Source organism: Onychostoma macrolepis, chromosome 19, assembly GCF_012432095.1.
Source record: "Onychostoma macrolepis isolate SWU-2019 chromosome 19, ASM1243209v1, whole genome shotgun sequence".
NCBI classification, from domain to species: Eukaryota; Metazoa; Chordata; class Actinopteri; order Cypriniformes; family Cyprinidae; genus Onychostoma; species Onychostoma macrolepis.
This window is the reverse complement of record NC_081173.1, coordinates 27253961-27274014: the sequence shown is the minus strand read 5'-3', so window position 1 is coordinate 27274014 and position 20054 is coordinate 27253961. Positions and strand designations below refer to the sequence as shown.

At 38.2% G+C, this 20054-nt stretch overlaps 2 protein-coding genes across 14 annotated transcripts in view; both read left to right on the top strand.

The window, feature by feature from the left end:
* Positions 1-3275, top strand: part of pou2f2a (POU class 2 homeobox 2a) — a 70293-nt gene extending 67018 nt beyond the window's left edge. For 11 of the 12 annotated variants that reach the window (XM_058754718.1, XM_058754717.1, XM_058754715.1 and 8 more), the window contains one exon: positions 885-3275. In XM_058754718.1, coding sequence (XP_058610701.1) covers positions 885-1192 — 308 coding nt within the window. In that variant the 3' untranslated portion in view covers positions 1193-3275. The remainder of the gene's footprint in view (positions 1-884) is intronic. The other variant, XM_058754724.1, reaches the window with a different exon arrangement.
* A 4763-nt stretch (positions 3276-8038) lies between these two features.
* erf (Ets2 repressor factor) overlaps positions 8039-20054 on the top strand; it is a 42108-nt gene continuing 30092 nt past the window's right edge. The window contains exon 1 of one of the 2 annotated variants that reach the window (XM_058753505.1): positions 8039-8163. The gene's annotated coding sequence lies outside the window, so the exon portion shown is untranslated. The remainder of the gene's footprint in view (positions 8164-20054) is intronic. The other variant, XM_058753506.1, reaches the window with a different exon arrangement.

Genomic DNA, 20054 nt, shown 5'->3' with positions numbered 1-20054 from the left:
AACCTTCCCATCATTCACCATCAAAGAGCCTGCGGCTGTACTCCCACCGCATATTCATCACATCTTCATCCTTGCTACTGATGTAGTGTGTGTGTCTGTGTGTGCGTGTGTGTGTGTGTGTGTGTGTGTGTGTGTGTGTGTGTGAGAAAAACTGTGTTTGTTTATCTTGTCTGTCTTTTTCAAAAGCACCTTCCATTTCTAGGCCCTTGTCATTGAACTCATCATTGAACTTTCATCCTAACCACTTAAAACCCTTTGCCACCAACACAGTGCTGGAGCAGATGCACAATCTAGAACCATTCTGTGTATATATATAATCAATCATTTCTTTTTTAATCTTGCCTTACACACAGAGGCATTGTCATGTTAGAATAGAAAAGGGTCCTGTCCAAACTGTTGCTTTAAAATTAGAAGCACACAATTCCCTAGAATATCATTATATGCTTAAACATTAAGATTTGTACTCATGGAAATTACTAAAGTAGTCAAACCTGTTCATTAGAAGGGGGTGACCCAATACTTTTGGCAATATAGTGTGTATGTATATATATATATATATATATATATATATGTGTGTATGTATATAAATATATATAGGTAAACGTACCTATTAAGCACACTTCCATTTTTGATGGCATAAAGGTACTTAATGTAATTACTTTTAATGTTAAAATACATTCTAAAAACTAAAAAGACACTTCAATTAGTCTTTTTTTCAACTCTCAATTAATAGAAAAAACAGCTGTTTCCAAGCACCAGCACCCTTTTGGTGGAAAAGGGGCATCAAACAGCCATTGTAAGATTTTGGTGAGAGTGTATGTGTTTTATATGCCCTAAATTTAAAAATCTCTTTCTTTCCCTCTATTCTCTCATCTGTTTCACAGCCCTGGCTGCCAGTGGTGGCCAGATGCCCATTTCTGCTCTTGAGGGCAGCGGTCAAATGTTCCTGGGTGGAGCTGGAGGTCCAGGAGCTGGACTTCGTCAGTCCCTCTTCCTAAACCGCCCCACTTTACTGCCCCTGGCGAGGAGCGCAGGCATGGGTCTGGTCGGCACCCCCAGGGCTTCTCCGCCTCCTGGCGCCAGCGGCACAAGCCCAGACTCCTGCTCCGTCTCCCCCTGCTCAAGCCCCGCCTCCTTCTGCTCGTTAGGTGATGCCTCACCGCCCCCTCTGGGCGGAGCCATGGCTGAGTGACGCCCACACCAACCTGCTGCACTTGAGGGGAGTCAGAGGAGCAGAAGAAAGAAGACAGACAAGACTCGCCTTTTCAACCAAAGCCATCTCTCACTCCCTCCATTTCTCTCTTGTGCTCTCTCTCTCTCTCTCATTACGTCTTTTAATGCCAAAAATACAGAGAAATGAGCAGAAGAGAACAGGGATAAGGAGAGAACAGGATAACGGGGGACTGTTTAAACCAAAAAAATTGACCTACACAGCGTGGAGAGGTGGCTTCGACGGAGCTACTTTGAGAATGTACATTTATTCCTTTCCATATGGAAAAAGACAAACCCACACGAACAGATGAATTTGAGGGCAGGGTCGAGAGCCAAAAAACTTTGCGAAGAAACAACAAGGAAAAAGGAAAACGGGTGGCAACGAATGGAACAAAGGAAGGACATTTGACAAGTGTCACTGGACGGTAGAGAAGAGAAACCAAAAAATAAACACATGGAGGAAGAAAGGAAAGACTCACAAAGACAAAAAATGCCAAAACCAAAATACCAAAAACCAAAACCAAAAATCGGAGAGAAAAGCTTTACCTAAGACTTTGAAACCTGACTTGTCCAGGATCAGATGAACTCTACACAACACCAAATACCATCTTTCCATGCACCCCTTATAATTTCAACTTTTTGTAAATGTATTTCTCAATCTACCTCTGCTACCGAGTATTTAGATTTTCTCATTCTTTTCATTCCATTTTCACTTTTGATCCATGACATTTTCAGCATTTTTTCCTTTCAATGAAAAACACGACGGCAAGCGAATTTAGAGGGATTTTTCTCCACTTTTCGACAGTATTACACACACACACACACACACACACACACACACACACAGGCGCTTACTGTGACAATTCCCTTTCCATCACTGATCATCTGCTGGAAGCGCATCCATGCCTCAATCTTCAACTCACTTTTCTTAGATACCAAAGCGTTTGTCTGGCCTTTTGCGTCAGCTGAAAAGTGCTCAAATGACAAGACCTCAGACATGTCAAAAAAAAACAAAAAAAACATAAAAACATAAGGAGAAATTGTGAAAAACGAATCCCCGAGCCCCCAAACCCCTGCCCTCCATCCTCTCTAGACCCCTCTCCTGTGCCTCGGACAAAAAAGCGCGGGCCAAACGAAGAAAAGCAAGAGGAGCAGCAACTGAAGAGGATCCGCAGGGGGAAATCCCAACAACCGAGATGCTGAGGGGAGACATGTGATGTTGCCGCTTTTTTATTTTTATTTTTTCCAACTCACGGATTAAACCAAAAATGAAACCAAACCAAAACCAATGGACTAAAACTGAACTTTACTCAATGGAATGAAACCAAATACTAGGAGTGGACCACAGGAGGTGCACGAGGAGGAGGTTTTTAGAGTAGCAAGACTCATGAAAAGACTCGACGTGGTTTCGACCAGAAGATCATTCCTTCACCTCCTCCCTCCTTCTTTCCGTTAAGTCGATGCTTTCACTCTCCTTCCTGGACGGGGAGAATATTTATTAACCTCATCGAACTGAACTTCAGAATATATATATATACATATATATTTTGTTTTATTGCTTTTTCCTCTTGGTCTGTCTGTTTATGCTGTATGACTCGTCTCATTGCTTTATATTTTTGGGATAATGGGGTGACGTATTGCCTATTTTCATATTTCGTGTGTTTCGTCATTTTGAATTGATCGTGCCGGGGTGGGGGGTTCCCTCATCAGGCGGTTTGAAACAATACTGTGAACATGTAGCTTCCAAGTTTTGCTTCGATTGCGAATGTTGTGAAACGATAAGCCAAAACTGAAGACATACCAAAAGTGAAAACTTTTCTTTTTTGACACCAAATAGCAACCTAACCAATGCACAACGCGTGGAGAAAGACCGTATTGGTGCTAGGTCTCTTCGAGGAGAGATAGGGAGACGTGTGTGAATGTGGAAGCTCATCTCCAGCATGGAAACCAAACCGAAACACGACCGATAGGCCAACGTAACTTTCGCCCGGCGTGTCGGTGAAACTGTTTTTGACTATGTGATCTTAGACGCATACAAAAATGCAGACAAACGAGAAATGTAGAGGTGGGTGGGACGGGGTGGGATGGGGGTTTCAAAGAAACTGGAAATCCAGTTGATGTTACACTTCTAGAGGGAATGTACCTGTTAGTGCTTTGATAGATTTTGTAGGAAAAAAAAAATCTATGTTCAACTGCTTACTATTGCTAATGTAAAAAAAAAAAAAAAAGGCTGTGATAAAAATAGTCCTTATGAAATGTTGATGATGATGATGATGATGATGATGATGATGATGACTTGATTTTAGACCAAAAGCTTTAAACTGTCTCTCTTTGATTTTTTTTTCCCTCTGAAATTTGTATTTATTGTGTGAGGGGAGGGTGTATCAATGATTTATATGTTTCCAACTCTTCATCTTATTTATTGGCTTATTTATGTATATTTATAGCGTTTTAATTTATCAATTCGGTCTTTTTTTAATCTTCGTAAAACCAAACTGGGGAAAATGTGGGGTAGCTTCAGGAAAAAAGCAAGCGTCAATGTTTAACTGATGACAAACTTCAGTTTTTGAAACCAAAACTAGCTACTAAAAGTGACTGTTGTTTTTGTGGGCACCTTTTCAAAAAAAAAAAAATTCGTCCACCGCTTTCGAGAGATGACAAGTTTCCAAACTATATCTCTCACACTTAGTCGATGTAATGTATAGTTATGGCCCAATTTTAAGTATAACTCTCGTTCCAACTGTTTCTTTTTAATTTCGATTTTGCTTCGTTTTTTTTTTGTTTTTTTTAGATGCGTTGGATGAGGGAAAAAGAGTGAGAGAGATACGCTTCTGCATATACCTCATGTTTGATTAGAAATGCCAAATAGATGGGAAAAAAGCTTTAAGAATTTGACAAAGGGGAGCAGAGGAGATGTTGCTCAGGAGAGGGTCTTTTTAGCGTCTTTTTCGCGTGAGTACAAGGGTTCACAGATTTCCCCAGATTATCTATCCTACGTCCGGTTCAAATATCCGGCCCACGATCGGTTTTGAAGAACAGTTTATGGCAGATTTTGTTTTCACATCGGTTTATCTACGTGTACGTTGCTCATGTGATTATTGGTTTTTGTATATATCTCTGTGTGTCGGTGTGTGAGGACGGCTCTGCCGTAGAGGGCCCTGAATGATACCAAAGTTAAACCTCTACCACGGGACCTCTCACATGCTAGACGCGCTCAAATGCATGGACGTTCTTGTAGACATGCACACGAAAACCTGTTCTTCAACCATTTACAGCAGGAATGTCCACGACTGCATCGCTGTCATTGTGCGCAGTATGTTCTGTTGTTTTGCATTGCCAAATAGAGGTAAATCTCACATTTAAATGGAATTAGCTGCGTTCAAACAGAACTTATTTTGACTGAGTTTAAATTAATATCCAATGCAACGTCATTGCTTTTCCTGTTTGTTTCCCTTCGGCTTCTACAGCTTCAATCCAAAGGTAACTGATTAGGTCAACAAAGGAAGATTTTCATGCTAAAACCTCAAGAGTTGAAACCAAAGAGTTCTGCCGTAACATGTTGTCAGGAAACATGCAGATGCTTTTCCTTTTGTTCTCAGAACACATACCCGCTTCTCTTTTTGACATTTGATGTTAACTCCATGACGATGGTCACTTTCGACTCTGTATCTGCGTTTTTGCGAAGATCCTTTTTCCTCTCTGTCGGTGTGTGTCTCGCTCTTACCTCAGAAGCTCTTCATGGAATTTGTAATCCGCTCTGGATTTGAATCCGGATTTTGTTTCAGAACTGTTGAACTGTCTGTTACTCATCGCTCTCTGTGTGCCTGTTGTATGGGGAGGGAACGGGGTGGGCAAAGAAGGGAGGGGGCCAAACAGCCAATAAGTGTTAGGATTAAAGTGCAACTTTAGACCAAAAATGTGTCCATGTCTGGTTCTGTCTTCTCCTTTACCTTTTAAAAATGCTTGTGTGTGTATGTGAAAATAATAATTTTTTAAACCCTGGGTTAAGTAGCCTAACATTACCCTCTGCTGTTAAACTCTGGGTTACAAAGCTCTTTTGCAGGCCAAAAGCATGCAGTGTCAAAAAAAACATGTTGCTAGAAAATCACAAGTTTCAACGTCTGAGGGAAATATGTAAAGCATATGCAGCAATGGAAGAGTTGAGTCAAATGAATCACTTTTAAGTGACAACTTCCTTACTAAATCAAGTTGCATGCTGGTTCTGTCTTGCAGTTATCCAATTAATGATTTTACTTTTGTAAATATGTATACAAGATGCAGATTTTGCAAAATCCTGACTAGTTGGATTTTATTATTATCCAATGGTGAAGTATGAACCAAGTGCAACTTGGAACAAGATCATTTATGTTGACCCATAATTAAAATGAGTTTAGTTTCAAGTGTGAAAAGCCCAATTCAAAAACAATATTTAACAGAAGTTCAATCAACAGCATAAGTGGCATAATGTTAGTTACCACAAAAATAATTTCAATTTGTCCCTCCTTTTGACTAAAAATAAATAAATAAATATAGAGAGGCTGCAGTGAAGCATTTACAAGAGACTGATTTTTGGAAGCTTTAAACAGAAATGTAAAGTTTAAATTTCTACATATTTCACAATTCCTTTAAAAATTGACAGTTAAAACGCATTGCTTGAACTGTAAAGCTGTTCAAATCAGTTTACAGTCATTTTGTGGTTCTAGGGTTAATGTTACAATTGTTACAAAAATTAGTAAAACTGTTTATAAGTTTACACAAAAGAAGGTATGATTTTATCACACTAAAATCATGTCGATTTGCATATTAAGTCTTGTGGCCATATACTGAGTATTTTAACATTTACGGATTGGCCTTATTCACTTCCATTGTAAGTGCTTCACTGTATCCCAGATTTTTGTGATATTCAAGCATGCCACAAATGCTGCTGAATTAGTTTATCTTGTTCTGAACCTGTAATATTCCTGGTGTAAGTATTAGAAGAATGTGGTGGGAGAGGCTAGAAGCAACGTCCAATTTGTATTAAGTTAGTTTGCAAAATTGATGTTGCTCACTTCTGGCAAACTTTCAGTTACATTATATATCTGATCTGACACAGTTTTATATACCTTCCTTTTTATACATTGATTATTTTTGGAAAACTATCCGAGCTGCTTTTTACAAACTAAGTGTTTGGAAAAACTGTTTTATTTTCAACTAAATTTAAACTCTGGAAGTAGAGTGAAGGCCTGGAAGGCTAAGTTGCACTGTAGGTGAACTCTGTTTTCAGAGTTGTTCTGAAGAAACCATCTAATTATTATTCCACAGAGCAACCTCACATTACTCCAGAAGGACGTATACATCAGTAACTGTCTTCTAAATGACACTTAACTGACAAAAGTTAATGTTATGTTAAGGAATGGTTAGTTCTAAAATGAAAACTTTCATATCACACCTGCCAACTGTCACGCAATGGAAATCCAGGTCCTCAGGAAAAAAAACATTAAGCATGGGAATGCAAGGCATTCAAGTTCAAGTTTTAACACTAACAAGCTGATGATTTCTCAGACTGGAGCCTCTAAGAGCCACTCTTTTAAAAGCTGGTTATGAGGTGTTTTGAGAAGTCAGTCAAGCACCACTTTTTAACATCTACAGCAGTTCTTGACCTCTTTTGCTGCGTGACGTCATTGTGCTGTCACTTCTAAAACTCATGACACATAAATATTTGGACGTTTTAAAATCCCTATAACAGTCTACTTAACTTCTATCTATCTACCTTTAATGAAGCACAACATAGCCTCAAATAGCCTACTGTGGCAGCACCATGCAGTAATGGTATCAGTGTCCATTTGGTACTAAATAAGTACAGTATTCATGTAGGCCTTAAAGGTTCATTAAAAAGGTAGTAGCCTATACCTCCACATTTCATAAAAAATAATTAGAGTTTTAAACAAATAATTAGAAACTACCCTGCTAAAAAAACAATAAAAGCCATCGCAGAAATTCTAATGGTTTCCACTACAAATAGGCCTATCATTACAACTTTTAAGCATTTATTCCATTAAAAATGCTTTTCTGTAGTGTGACATATTCCATTAGGTTTTATTGGTTTTAACAAGCCACCAATAGAAGGCGACCAATTACCATCAGAACCCACAGTTTCCATTAAAACTAATACAAGTCCCATTATAACCAGTAAAAGAATTAACATCTGTGATGGTTTCTATTGTTTTCTTCTTCTTCTTTTTTTTCAGCAGGGTACCTACAAAATCATTTGTTTATAGATCCACTGTTTTGGAACATATGCCCCGGTTTCACAGACAAGGCTTAAGACTAGTCCTAGACTAAAACGTAATTCTGAGCTGTTACGACTGAAATAAACTTGCACTGACTGATCTTAAAACATATCAGTGCCTTTGTTTTGTCTCAAGATGCACGCCAGTAATGTTTTTTTTCTAAGGCATGTTAATAAAAATTACTTAAATAGCCTAATTGAACTATGGCCTAATCCTGGTTTAGTCTCATAAACCCTGTCTGTGAAACCGGGCCATGGTTTCTAAGTGGGTTGAGAACAGCCAACAACACCATTTGTTCCTGGTTTACTATCTTGAACCAGCTAATGACCTGGTAGAATAGGCTACAGCAGGCTACAAACAGCACAGAGCAAACAATTTAAACTACATTGTTCCGTTCAGAACGTGAGGAAATCGTCGCGATTCGCACACGCGGTTTCCCGCCTTTTTTAATTCTGACTGGATTCATTTTCATTTTTGCAGAGATGTACAATACCAATATTAACCACTAGATGGACACCAAACTCTATCTGATTTCACACGGCGACTTTCAGCATCAAACCAAGCAGATTTTACTAGATTACGGAAAGATTTCCACCTGCAAAACCGACAAAGTGTTTGCGGTGAGAATTCATGTAAATAACCTCTTGACTGTTAACTTCCCATTTCGTGACAGAACCCGGTGAGTTATTTTGAATACATATTTGAATGTCAGCTAAGAGTCTGAATAGTGGTTTGAAGCTGTGGGCCTACTACAAACACGTTCTCACGATAGACAAACTTATTTTTAGCATATTTAGTTGGGTCTTTCCACCGAATGGGTGCCATTTGCTTCCAAAACTCTTCAAAACAAAATTTCATTTTCTATCTTTTTTAAAGACTGAATCTAGTAATACACATATTTAACTATTCAAAATCTGTATTGGTCCATCTCAGGTAACTTTATTTAATTTTTAAGTGGAAGATGGATGCGTTTTTCTCAGTCCTGTTACCAAAACTCTTATGTCTTTTAAAAAGCATGTTTAAAATTATGTCAACAAATTCCTTCATTTCCCCCCCAGGCAGGTGTTTATTTTAAAGAAATTGTTGGTTTCATGTTCAAAAAACATTATTTTTATCATAAAAAGTCACTATTTATCTACACAAGGTGTATTTTTCTAAAGTAGGCCTACACAAACCCATTTTTTTCATTTTAAAGGCGACTCAAACCTCAAGCTTATCAATTTTCTATGATGCAATTTATTAAACAATAGGATAAACATTAGTGAGCTGACATCACTGCTAAAAAAAGGCCAAATCATGTTTCTATTTAAATCCAGTGGTCTGTTGAGGTTTTTGTTAGGGTTATGTTTAAGGGTAGAAGACAGGTTATAAGATAATATATAAATAACTAAAAAAATAATAAACTTGTTTTTAGTTTTTCTGTGGATATTGTTTTCTTATAGCGCAGCTCACACTCAAATAATAATTGCCACAGGTCAGAAATCATACATTTTCTGTCATACTTGCAGGAAAGTAATATAAAACAACAATGCAGGAACAACCATAGGTTTTCTCTGGGAAAAAGCATTGTCTCAGTGTGGATAGAAGACCAAAACGTTGAGGAAAAGATGCATTTTCAAATTTATCTAGATTAATATGGATGTAGCCTAATATTTACATTAATAATTCTGATGACACTACTCACTCCTGTTACTTTTACTCAGTTACTATATATAAGTATAGGATATATGAGTAACAGGACTGAAAGTAACAGGATTGAGATTTTAGGATAAAATTAGCAAATACATATAATCTAGCCACATGGAGTACATGATATAATTATGAGAATACTCAGCAAATTATAGTGATTCACAAAGATTTGTATTTTTAAAATAAACAAGTAACATCTAAGAAATAATTTAGGTAACAGGACAGTATGTTTATAATGACGCTCCCAGCCACCGTTACAATATCATCAAATATACAGAAAAGAAAATAAGACCACATGCTTTCGGCAATTTCATTGCCTTCAGAAGATCCAGATGTTGCAATATTATGTTGAAAATGTGTCTTGTGGAATTTTCCCAGTTTTTTAAAGGGGGGAATGTGTTCGGGTAACAGGACTGAGTGAAAACCAGGGGACACGACTAAAATGTGTATTTTATCCAAAATATTATACATTTATTTTGAAATAAATGTATGTAAAGCACAGATGGGATATGGAGGTACACAAAAATGCAAAACAAACATGATTTCTGAAGGATTTTAAACATTATATTTAATGTTAAAACGTAGCATTAGACACTGGGGACATGTACAATGCTATATTTTCAGTGTTTTAGGTAGTTTTTAATAAACAATTTTATTATATATTTTAAATTTTCAGTTAGATTAATGTGCAGGACACTTTGCTTAATAATAAAATGTATTTATTTGTGCGACACAGAAACGGTGCCCATTCGGTGGAATGGCCCAGTTACACTTAAATGACAGAATTTATTATATTTTACTTCATTACTTAACATTAAATCTACGTATAATAGTCTTCCAGACTATTTAGTTAAACTTAGGCTAAATGACAGAATTGATTATATTTTACTTCATTTTTACTTAACATTAAATCTACTTCTAATTAGCTATAGTCTTCCAAACTATTTACATAGCCTACATGAAGACAAAACATGCCTTGTGATGTAATTAAATAAGAATTGTCTAAGTTAGTGAATTTACAAAGGAACAAAAATCTCATTTTGTTGCAAGTACACTTTAACTATTTAGCATTTTGTCATAGAACACCTTCATTACCCAGATTTTAACATGGGTCTGGGGTTTACCTAACTAGTGGTCTCAAAGGTTGTCCAACTAGTCTATTATTGAAGCAGACTAGTTAAGGCTCCTAAAGAAAACGCGTATAAATCGGAGTGAACCTGAAACCAGCCTAATTATACCGGGTTTCTGTAAAACTGATTAGTTGACTTGTTATGCAGGCAACCCACCAACTAGTTGTTGTGGTTGTTTTTCACATCCCTACTAAATTGTTGACAATGCATGTATGTATACTTGTTTAATGTAATGAACTTTCATTTGTAACCTTGAGCTGTTGTCATTGATGAAACCTTTTATATCAATGATGAAAATGTATATCATAATATTGAAGTGTACAATGGCAGACATTCAGAATCCTTCAATGAGCGTATAATGTTGAACATGCTGATTCGTATAAAACCACACAGAGGCAAGACATGAGAAGATATCACACTCTCGCTAATTTACTCATCCATGTCCTCCGCATTTAAACACAAAACCAACAGTTCCAGCAAACAAGGTCGTTCACATTCAATGCCTTGTGTTATACATCATCCGGCCAAACATGTAGGCTGGAGTACTTGCAGAGGCAAGAAAACAAGATGCGGAAGACATCGACACAATGCATGTCAGCTTACAGTTTAAAATGTACAGACTCTGAAGCAGTTGGCAGAATCCAAGGCTACATCCACAATGCACACAGTATCCTTGCACAACAATATCCGAGGAAATACTCATTCCAAACCTGAATGACTTTATTTCTTCTGCAGAACAAACAAGAAGATATAGAATTCGACTTTCTTTGTCCATATAATAAAGGTCAGTGGGGTCCAAAACAGTACCGGATACCATAGACTTTCATAGTATTGACAAAAAACACTTTTTAAAAAATAACTTCTGTGGTGTTCAATGGATAAAAATGAGGGTGAGTAAATGATGACAGATTTTTCTTTCCGAGTTAACCCCAAAATTAAAGTTTGCTGAAAATGGGCTCAACCTCAGGCCTCGGAGTTTGTTTCTTCATCCTCTGCAGTGAATGGGTGCCGTCAGAATGAGAGACTGAATAGCTGATAAAAACATCACAATAATCCACAAGTAATCCACACCACTCCAGTCCATCAGTTAACTTATTGTGAAGTGAAAAGCTGCATGTTTGCAAGAAACAAATAGATCAAGACGTTTTAAATTTATATTGTTGCTTCTGGCCAAAATATGAGTCCATAATAACGTTTCCTCCAGTGAAAATGTCCTCTCGCATCAAGATCCACCAATATATTTGTTTAGAAACATTTTGGACTATTTTTGCTTGTAAATGGTGCTAGATCTGTTCGTATTTCTCTTCTGATTTAGACGACTTTTTCACTGGAGAAAGCAATCTTATGGATAGAGGACTCGTATTTTAGCTGGAAGCAACGGTTTGAAATTAAGAATGTCTTAATGATGGATTTGTTTATTACAAACACCCAAGACGTAAATTTTTGGACTGGAATGGTGTGGATTACTTGTGGATTTTTGTGATGTTTTTATCAACTGTTTGGGTCTCATGCTGACGGCACCCATTCACTGCAGACGATCGATAGCTGAGCAAGTGGTGCTAAATTTCTCCAAATCTGTTCTGATGGAGAAACAAACTCATCTTAGACGGCAAATTTTCAGCAAAGTTTCTTTTTCAGCACTAGTCCTTTAAGTGGTAGATGCGTTTGACTAAATTTCACAGCCTTCGAAAGGTCACACTGCAATTATATAGCGCTCAAACAAAAAAAAGGCCTAAGTTTAAAAGTGTTAAATATAGTTACTCGAATCCTTTGTTCAGTGTGCCAAACTGTGACGTAGGCATCACGGTGGCTTGTCATTATAACAGAGTTTAATGATTATGTATTATTATCTTGGCTTATATCTACGTGCGGTTGGAGACTAATGGCCATAGCAACAGACACCGCGAGGTGTTTCTCGACACCCGACGAACGTGATTGAGGTTGGAGCGTTGGCAAGCTGTCGGCACACCACAGTCATCCTGGCACTGGGTACGCAAACACATATTCTCACCCTCTTTCTTTATTTCTCTCCCCCTCACAAACCAACACTGTGTTCCTCTCACTGCAACACACACAAACACACACACACATTTCCTCTGTGTTAAAAGGCAGGGCCGAGACTTCATTGCCAGTGAGGTAATGAGGCCGCAGTTGCCACACAGTCTGCAGTGTTCAACAGACTCACCCCGGGCAGCGTTTCACTCTTTCCGAACCCTGCGCTACGTCCCACGTTTACTTTATACCCCGTATATCCCAATGTTACCCCATCATTTCTATCCCCTCTCCATTTTTTCCTCATCCCACTGTCCTTTCTTCTTAAATATAACTTTGAGCTTTGTTGCTTTAATATGAAACAAATTATCGGGAGACTTTGAGGACGTCTCCAACCAAAACAAAGTGTAGATGTCGGTTTGAAATTTTTCACTCCGTGACTATTTTGGGCCGAAGGAAAGATGGAAAGAGTCCGCGTTTATGCACGGGAGGGAGGTAAAAGAAGAGTAGGAAGTCGTGAATAGTGCGAATAGGAGTAGGAAGAGCGAGTTCCTAGCTGAGATACAGGAGACGCTGTCAACGCGCACATGCCGGGCCCGATATAGACCGACACCATACCAGTGGCCCTCGCAGGCGCTTATAAACACGTGTAAGCTCTCGTAGCCGTTCGGTGTCCTCTAACACTTAACCTCGCTCATGTTTCTTGCGGCTGGTGCCCTGTGTCTCTGCTCCACAATTTACTTCTGTTCTCACTTTTAATTCCTCACCCTCATTCCATCGCTCGCTCTCTCTCTCTCTCGTGCTCTCATAGGCTTGGCACACCGCTTGGCAAAGTGCCTGAAATGGGTCAAATATAACTCCTGCATTCCTCTCCTTCAGTCTCTTTTCCTCGCTGGCTTATGAGGCCTCACACACACACACACACACACACATACAAACAGTCTTGCTCTCTCAGGGATTACAGTCGACTTTATTTACACCTAATCAAGTGGTTGCAGGGCACCTGGTTTTACCGCTTTTGAAATATTTACTTTAAATAGCTGGAGGGTGCCCATGTACGCGCTGCCTGACGTGTGTGTACGTGTGTGTGTGTGATGAATTACCGCTGCATTCTCATTGCATTTGCTTATAGGAAGGAGCTAGTCAGCATCACAAGCCCCACATGAGTACAGTATCCACCTGTTTTTTTTAAACGAATTGATCTGTATTTCATTTTTCATCACTTTTTCAGTCTATTTTATTTATATTGCTCATACTTGGTGGTAACCCTGAGTATTAAATGTCAGTGAGCGCTCACAGCACAGGTTTCCATTGAAGGAGGGATGTGAGCCATATCTAGGGACTAGGATATCATTAGCTTTTTCATTTTTCCATGCACGTTATGAATGTGATTTGTGTGGAAAAATGGGAATATTTGCAAAAACAATTGGCAAATAAGGCAGTGCTTCTGTCCCATGTGTTAGTGGATGATTTTGTTTGATTTTGGGGCAATAAATGCAAATTGAATAAAATTAGAAAAAAAAAATAGCGTAATAAAAATAGAAGTTTATAGAAGCAGCCATTGCAGATCTTTGTGGCTAAATTTTAAATAATTTTAAATATATATTTATTAATTATTCAGTCATATAAATTTTTTTTGATGCATAGAATATATTAGTTTAAAAATGTTTAGATGAAGTATGAAGTCAAATTTTGCATTTTTGACTGTTGGTAAGTAAACAGCTGGCAACCAACCAGAACACCCTAACAGCCGCATTTTAACACTCTGACAAACACCGGGAGCACATTAGCAACCACCTTCTCCATTCTGACACAGAGGGAGTTTTGGTTCCTTGCCGCTGTCGCCTCTGGCTTGCTCAGTTGGGGACACTTAATTTCTAGCGATTATCGCCGATTTGATACTATTTAAACTAAACTGAGCTAGACAATGACATCTCTGAATTCAATAATGAAATACCTTCAACTGAAAATTTAGTGTTTAATCTTATCATTATACATTACTGACACTCTATCTTTCAATTTGATACTGTTAAGTGCTTTGACACAATCTGTATTGTTAAAAGCGCTATATAAATAAAGGTGACTTGACTTGACTTCAGAGCCAGCAATGTCCTAGAAATCAAAAACACCATAGCAACTAACTGCATAGCAACCCCCTGGCAACCACCCAGAATAGCTTAGAAACAGCCTAGCAACCACCTTCAGGGCCAGCAATGTTCTAGAAACCAAAAACACCATAGTAGCTGCATAGCAACATCCTAGCAACCACCCAGAACAGCCTAGCAACCACCCTCAGGGCCAGTAATGCCCTGGAAACTAAAAACACCATACTAACTGCATAGCAACACCCTAGCAACCACGCAGAATAAACTAGAAACAGCCTAGCAACTAGAGCCAGCCATGTCTCATGCCACCTCGTTCATGTTTCAGCTATATCCTAGAAACCAAAAACACCAGAGTAATTGCATAGCAACACCCTGGCAACTGCCTAGAAACACCCTAGCAGCCACCTTCAGAGCCAGCAATGTCCTAGAAACCAAAAACACCATAGTAATTGCATAGCAACACCCTTGCAACCACCCAGAATAGCCTAGCAACCACTTTTAGGGACTAGCAATGCTCTAGAAACCAAAAACACCATAGTAACCACATAGCAACACCCTGGCAACCACTCTGAATACCTTATCAAAATGTAGTTTTGCAAATGCAAGCACCACTCCAGTTCTCTCTCTTCCACGTTTAACCCCATAAACTGCTTTCCCTACCTCGTATCTTCCACCCCTTCATCCCTCGTATACTGTACATCTATCTGCTCTTCCCCAAAGTGAAAGTGTGCTAATCCTATTAGAAACGTGTGAATACCAGCTGGGACAAGGAGAAGCAGAGAGCGAGGGGACACTGAACAGAACGAGAGGGAGAGTTTATGTGTACTTGAAAGAGAAAACATGGACGTCAATTTGCACGCTCCTCATCAGGAATCCCTTTGAGATGTACATTGAACAGGAGATATTGTCCATGGGATCGCAGCACTGTAAAGTCTGTCTCTGGAGTTGTGTGTAAAGTCAAAGGTGTGCGTCTCGAGGTTAGTGTGGCAGACGGGCGGAGAGACAGACCAAATGTGTTTCCTGAAGAGTTCAAGCACCGAGAAAATAAACAAGTCTTTTGATCACAAAGAGTCTATTCACACGCTCCTTTACACGCACACACACAGATGTATACATAAACTCTCTCTCTCTTTTTTTTCTTTCCCCTGATGCCCTTCCCCCTCCATTTTTGGGCTGCTGCTTTTACCCCTTGCACTTTCAGCATTTTAGCCCCACCCCTTCCTTTCTCTCTCTCCCTGACACTCTTTCCTAATCCCTGATTCCCTTGAGAATTCCTCCCTGTCGGTCCCACAGCACTTCTATATCTCTCTCGGCCTCTTTTTCCTCTCTCTCTCAGCTGGGAAGACGAGACCTCGGATGCCGTAGTTTAACTGTATTTTTGAAAACCTGGTGAGAAAAATGAAAAGGTATGCCGTGCCTCTGACCTTTAAACACCTTGGTAATAGCAATTACACATGCACACACACATAAGAACCTTCCATCATTGGTGCACAAAGCTCCCTTTGTGCAGTTGAGTGTGTGTGTGTTTGGATTCTGCATGCGTGCATATGTGGATGTGTATATTGGGCCCCCTTCACGGGGTCAATGGGGGGCATTTACTACTAGAACTATAGTTGTGTTTGCGAGATGACTAAGAGAAGATGCTTTTGCCTGCCGAACCCCAATCGCATTATCATTAGATTTCCTTCATCAGAAAATTGCAGAAACACCCTTCCGCCCCATTCTGCTTTATTCAACAAGCTTCTATTTGTTGTGCTGTAAACCTGGCCACAACATGTACAAAGTTGCTTTGATCAGTCCTTCATGAAGTTTTAATGACCGCTCATTAATCAGTACTTTTAGCTGTCAGTGATTAATCTTCCTCATTCATTCTGAATCCTCGGCTGAGTGATCATTGGCCTCAAATGTGTGGGAGATGGGATGCTAATTGCAGTGATTGTGGTGTTTTGTGTAGACTTGTCAGCGGGTGAGAAGTTGAAGTAAAGGACAACAGGCTGAAGGATCACTTTGATTTGTTATGACATCTATCTTGTTTCTATGTAAGACAAGTAATTTAATGCAGAATGACTGAAATTAGGGATACGCCATAAGATGCAGTCATGTGTAGGAATAAAGAAATTGGTAATTGTTTGAATTTGTTGGTTATATAATTCAAGGTAAAATTATTTTGCTAAAATCTATTCAAGTTTGCATTAAACTACCATTTTACTGAATTCACACATGATTTGATTGCTTGGTCTTTATGTCCTCAGTTCCCTATATAGTGATCATTTTATACCCATAATGCACTCTGATTTATGGTGTATAGCTGAAGCTATATTGTATTTGAACTGGTGCTGCTCTTTCACTTTTTATCATCAACTGATTAAAGAAACATTAAAAATTTAGTGAGTTAGAATTATTTATAATGTTTGTTTTAGCTGTTAATTAAGTTTAATGCCATGGGTTTATCTTTTTTTGATGCTGTATTTAAGTTTACCCAGTTATTTGTAGTGAACTAAACTATTGTTCAAAAGTTTGGAGATTTTTAAAATGTTTTTGAAAAAGACTTTTATACTGACCAAGGCAGATTTAAAAAAAAAAAAAAAAAAAAAATCATAAATACAGTAAAAACTGTAAAATTGTGAAATATTAATACAATTTCAAATATCAGTTTTCTATTTTAATATACATTAACATATAATTTATATCTGTGATGCAAAGTTGAATTTTCAGCATCATTACTCCAGTCTTTAGTGTCATACAATCCCTCAGAAATCATCCTAATATGCTGGTTTGGTGCTTGAGACATTTTTTTCTTTTTAAATTGTAACATTTTAATCAATGTTGAGAACATTTGTGCTGCTTAATATTTTTGTGGGAACTTTTTCAGGATCCTTTGATAAATAGAAAGTTCAAAAGAACAGTATTTATTATGTGTCTTTGCTGAATAAAAGTATGAATTCCTTTCAAAGCAGTAAAATACATTTAAAAAATAGTGATTAAGTGAACAAGTAAGCGATTTCGGACACAGCAACCGAATCACCCGCATGTCAGCGTTCAGATTCGTGAACGTGCAAAAGTGTTCTGTGCATCTGAGAATACTATGGAAAAAACAGCACATAAATTACCTCTTTCTTCTCCCTACGAATCCATTTTGGAGTAATCTTTATGACGTACTTACACTGCTATGTCCTTCCATCGCTTTGATATTCTTGGATTCCCAAAAAAGGGTTATTTCTGTAAGCGCACGGTTATGGTTTTCATTAAGTTACAAGAATATGTGAATTGCCCATTAGTGCTGCACTAAAGAAGCACTACAGTTCGTCCTGTGCCGTGTACCACTTTGTATGTTCCCAAGGCCCATTTGCTTTGAGTATGACTCCTCTTTTTCTCTCTTTTTTCTCATCTCCATCTCTCCCCCTCTCTTTCTCTCCTGCGCGTCTGTCTGTCATTCTGATTAGAGACGGCGGGGTCGTGCCACAAAGGAGAGGAGCGAAAGAAAACATCTCCGAACGAGGCCACAAACCAGATCTCTGTCTCTTTCTCTGTCTTGCTCGTTTTGAGTCATTTGCTTATGCACCAGCAAATGGCTGTATTCAGTGTTTTACACCCAGAGCCGTCTTCAAATTAACATCAGTTACTGGTAGACGTCAGTTTTTCCTCCAGTGTTAATTAGAGTGTAATGATTGAGGTTGAGCATTATGTGTGAAATGTATCATGGCTAATGAAAGACAAATGTTGTTTATCATTCATTTTGCCATCGCTTACATTTAAAGATTAAGTGTGGGGTTTCGTCGCGTTTTCAATATTTGGAAGTCCCCGGAGATGAGGTTCGCATACAAGAAGTCAAGGCCTGGCCTATGTGCGTGTGTTCGCTAGTAGCATTAACGCTGAACTGGTAATTTAGCACTTACGTGCAAATGCTTTACAAATGTCATCTACTACCCTTGAGTTTCCACTGACAACTGCTCCTGCTCTGAGAGTGAGAAAGGGAGGCGGTGGAGGAAAAGAATGAGAGATAAGGAAAAGAGAAGGCCACCTACAGACTCGCATTCGTTTCTCACTCCAGCCCACATTTAGCACTCTCAATAACAATTGCATTTTTCTGAGTAAACAACCTTGAAGAACATTCTGTCGCGTTCAATCCATATGCTACGACACAGTGACACTTCGCTTCGCACAAATAATAAGCTATAATTTCAGCATCTGTTGGATCCATGGCTTTTTCTGCAAGAGGTTATTGCTTGTTCTATATTTATTGTCCTCAGCTTATATTTATGTCTGTTAAACATATTTTCAATGCCAACAACGTTGGTTTCCTATGTTACTTTTTTAAGCAAGCTCATCCTCAAACTTTGAGTCATATCAGCAGAGGCGAAGGAACATACAAAAAAAAAATAAATAAATCCATGAGTGTTTCATTGGTGGAATAACCTTAGTTGCACTTTCCCACAAAAATACAAGTTGTCAAGCTTCAAAAAATGACTAAATTAATGTCCAAGCATCAAGTATGCAGAAGTTGTACGCACTACCTCTTTGAACTCCATTCACGAACAGAGCAGCACCGATATTCTTCCAAACTGAGTTCCACTGAAGAATGAAAGACATTTGGATTGGAAACAATGTGAGGATGAGTAAATAAAAACAGATTTGCAGTCTCTGTGCGATCCATTATTCACTAAGTAACACAACAAGCCTTAATACAAAGCTCATTTTTAGCAGTGACAACTTTGAGGAACGTGAGACCACCACTGATGACAGATTTTATTGGCTTTCGGTCTTTTTCTGTGGGACAACATGTCATCGGCACCTCGCTATGTTAGCCAAGATTTTTATTTTTTTAATTTTTTTATTGCATCAACTTCAGTTCAGTATATAACCCATCTTATTCAGCCTTGGTTGAGCATAACCAAAAACAGAACAAAAAAAATTGAAAGAGTCAAAATAACCCAAACTAAACCAGAAAGAAAAAACAAAGAAATAGGCTACATAATACATAAGATGCTTCAAAAATAAAATACAACAAAATGGGCTATTAAAGTAAATTATACAAACCCAAGAGAGAAGTCAGCTTAAGGGCTTTCTTGTTCTTGTTTAAAGATTTGTGACCCCGGACCACAAAACCAGTCATAAGTCGCTGGGGTATATTTGTAGCAATAGCCAAAAATACATTGTATGGGTCAAAATTATATATATATATATATATATATATATATTATGCCAAAAATCATTAGGATATTAAGATCATGTTCCATGAAGATAATTTGTAAATTTCCTACAGTAAATATAGTCTATCAACTTAATTTTTGATTTGTGATATGCATTGCTTAGAACTTTATTTGGACAACTTTAAAGGCGATTTTCAGAATATTTTGATATATATATATATATATATATATATATATATATATATATATATATATAATATATTATATTGCACCCTCAGATTCCAGATTTTCACATAGCCTTGTTGTATCTCGGCCATACATCAATGGAAAGCTTTAAGATGATGTATAAATCTCAATTTTTTAAAAAACTGACATTTATGACTGGTTTTGTGGTCCAGGGTCACATCTGAATAAGACATGTTAGCCAAGATCGGACGGCGTTGGCGGTCTCCGCAGCAACGCCGCAGTGATGGCGGTACAAATGGCGAGTGGGCGTGGCTACGC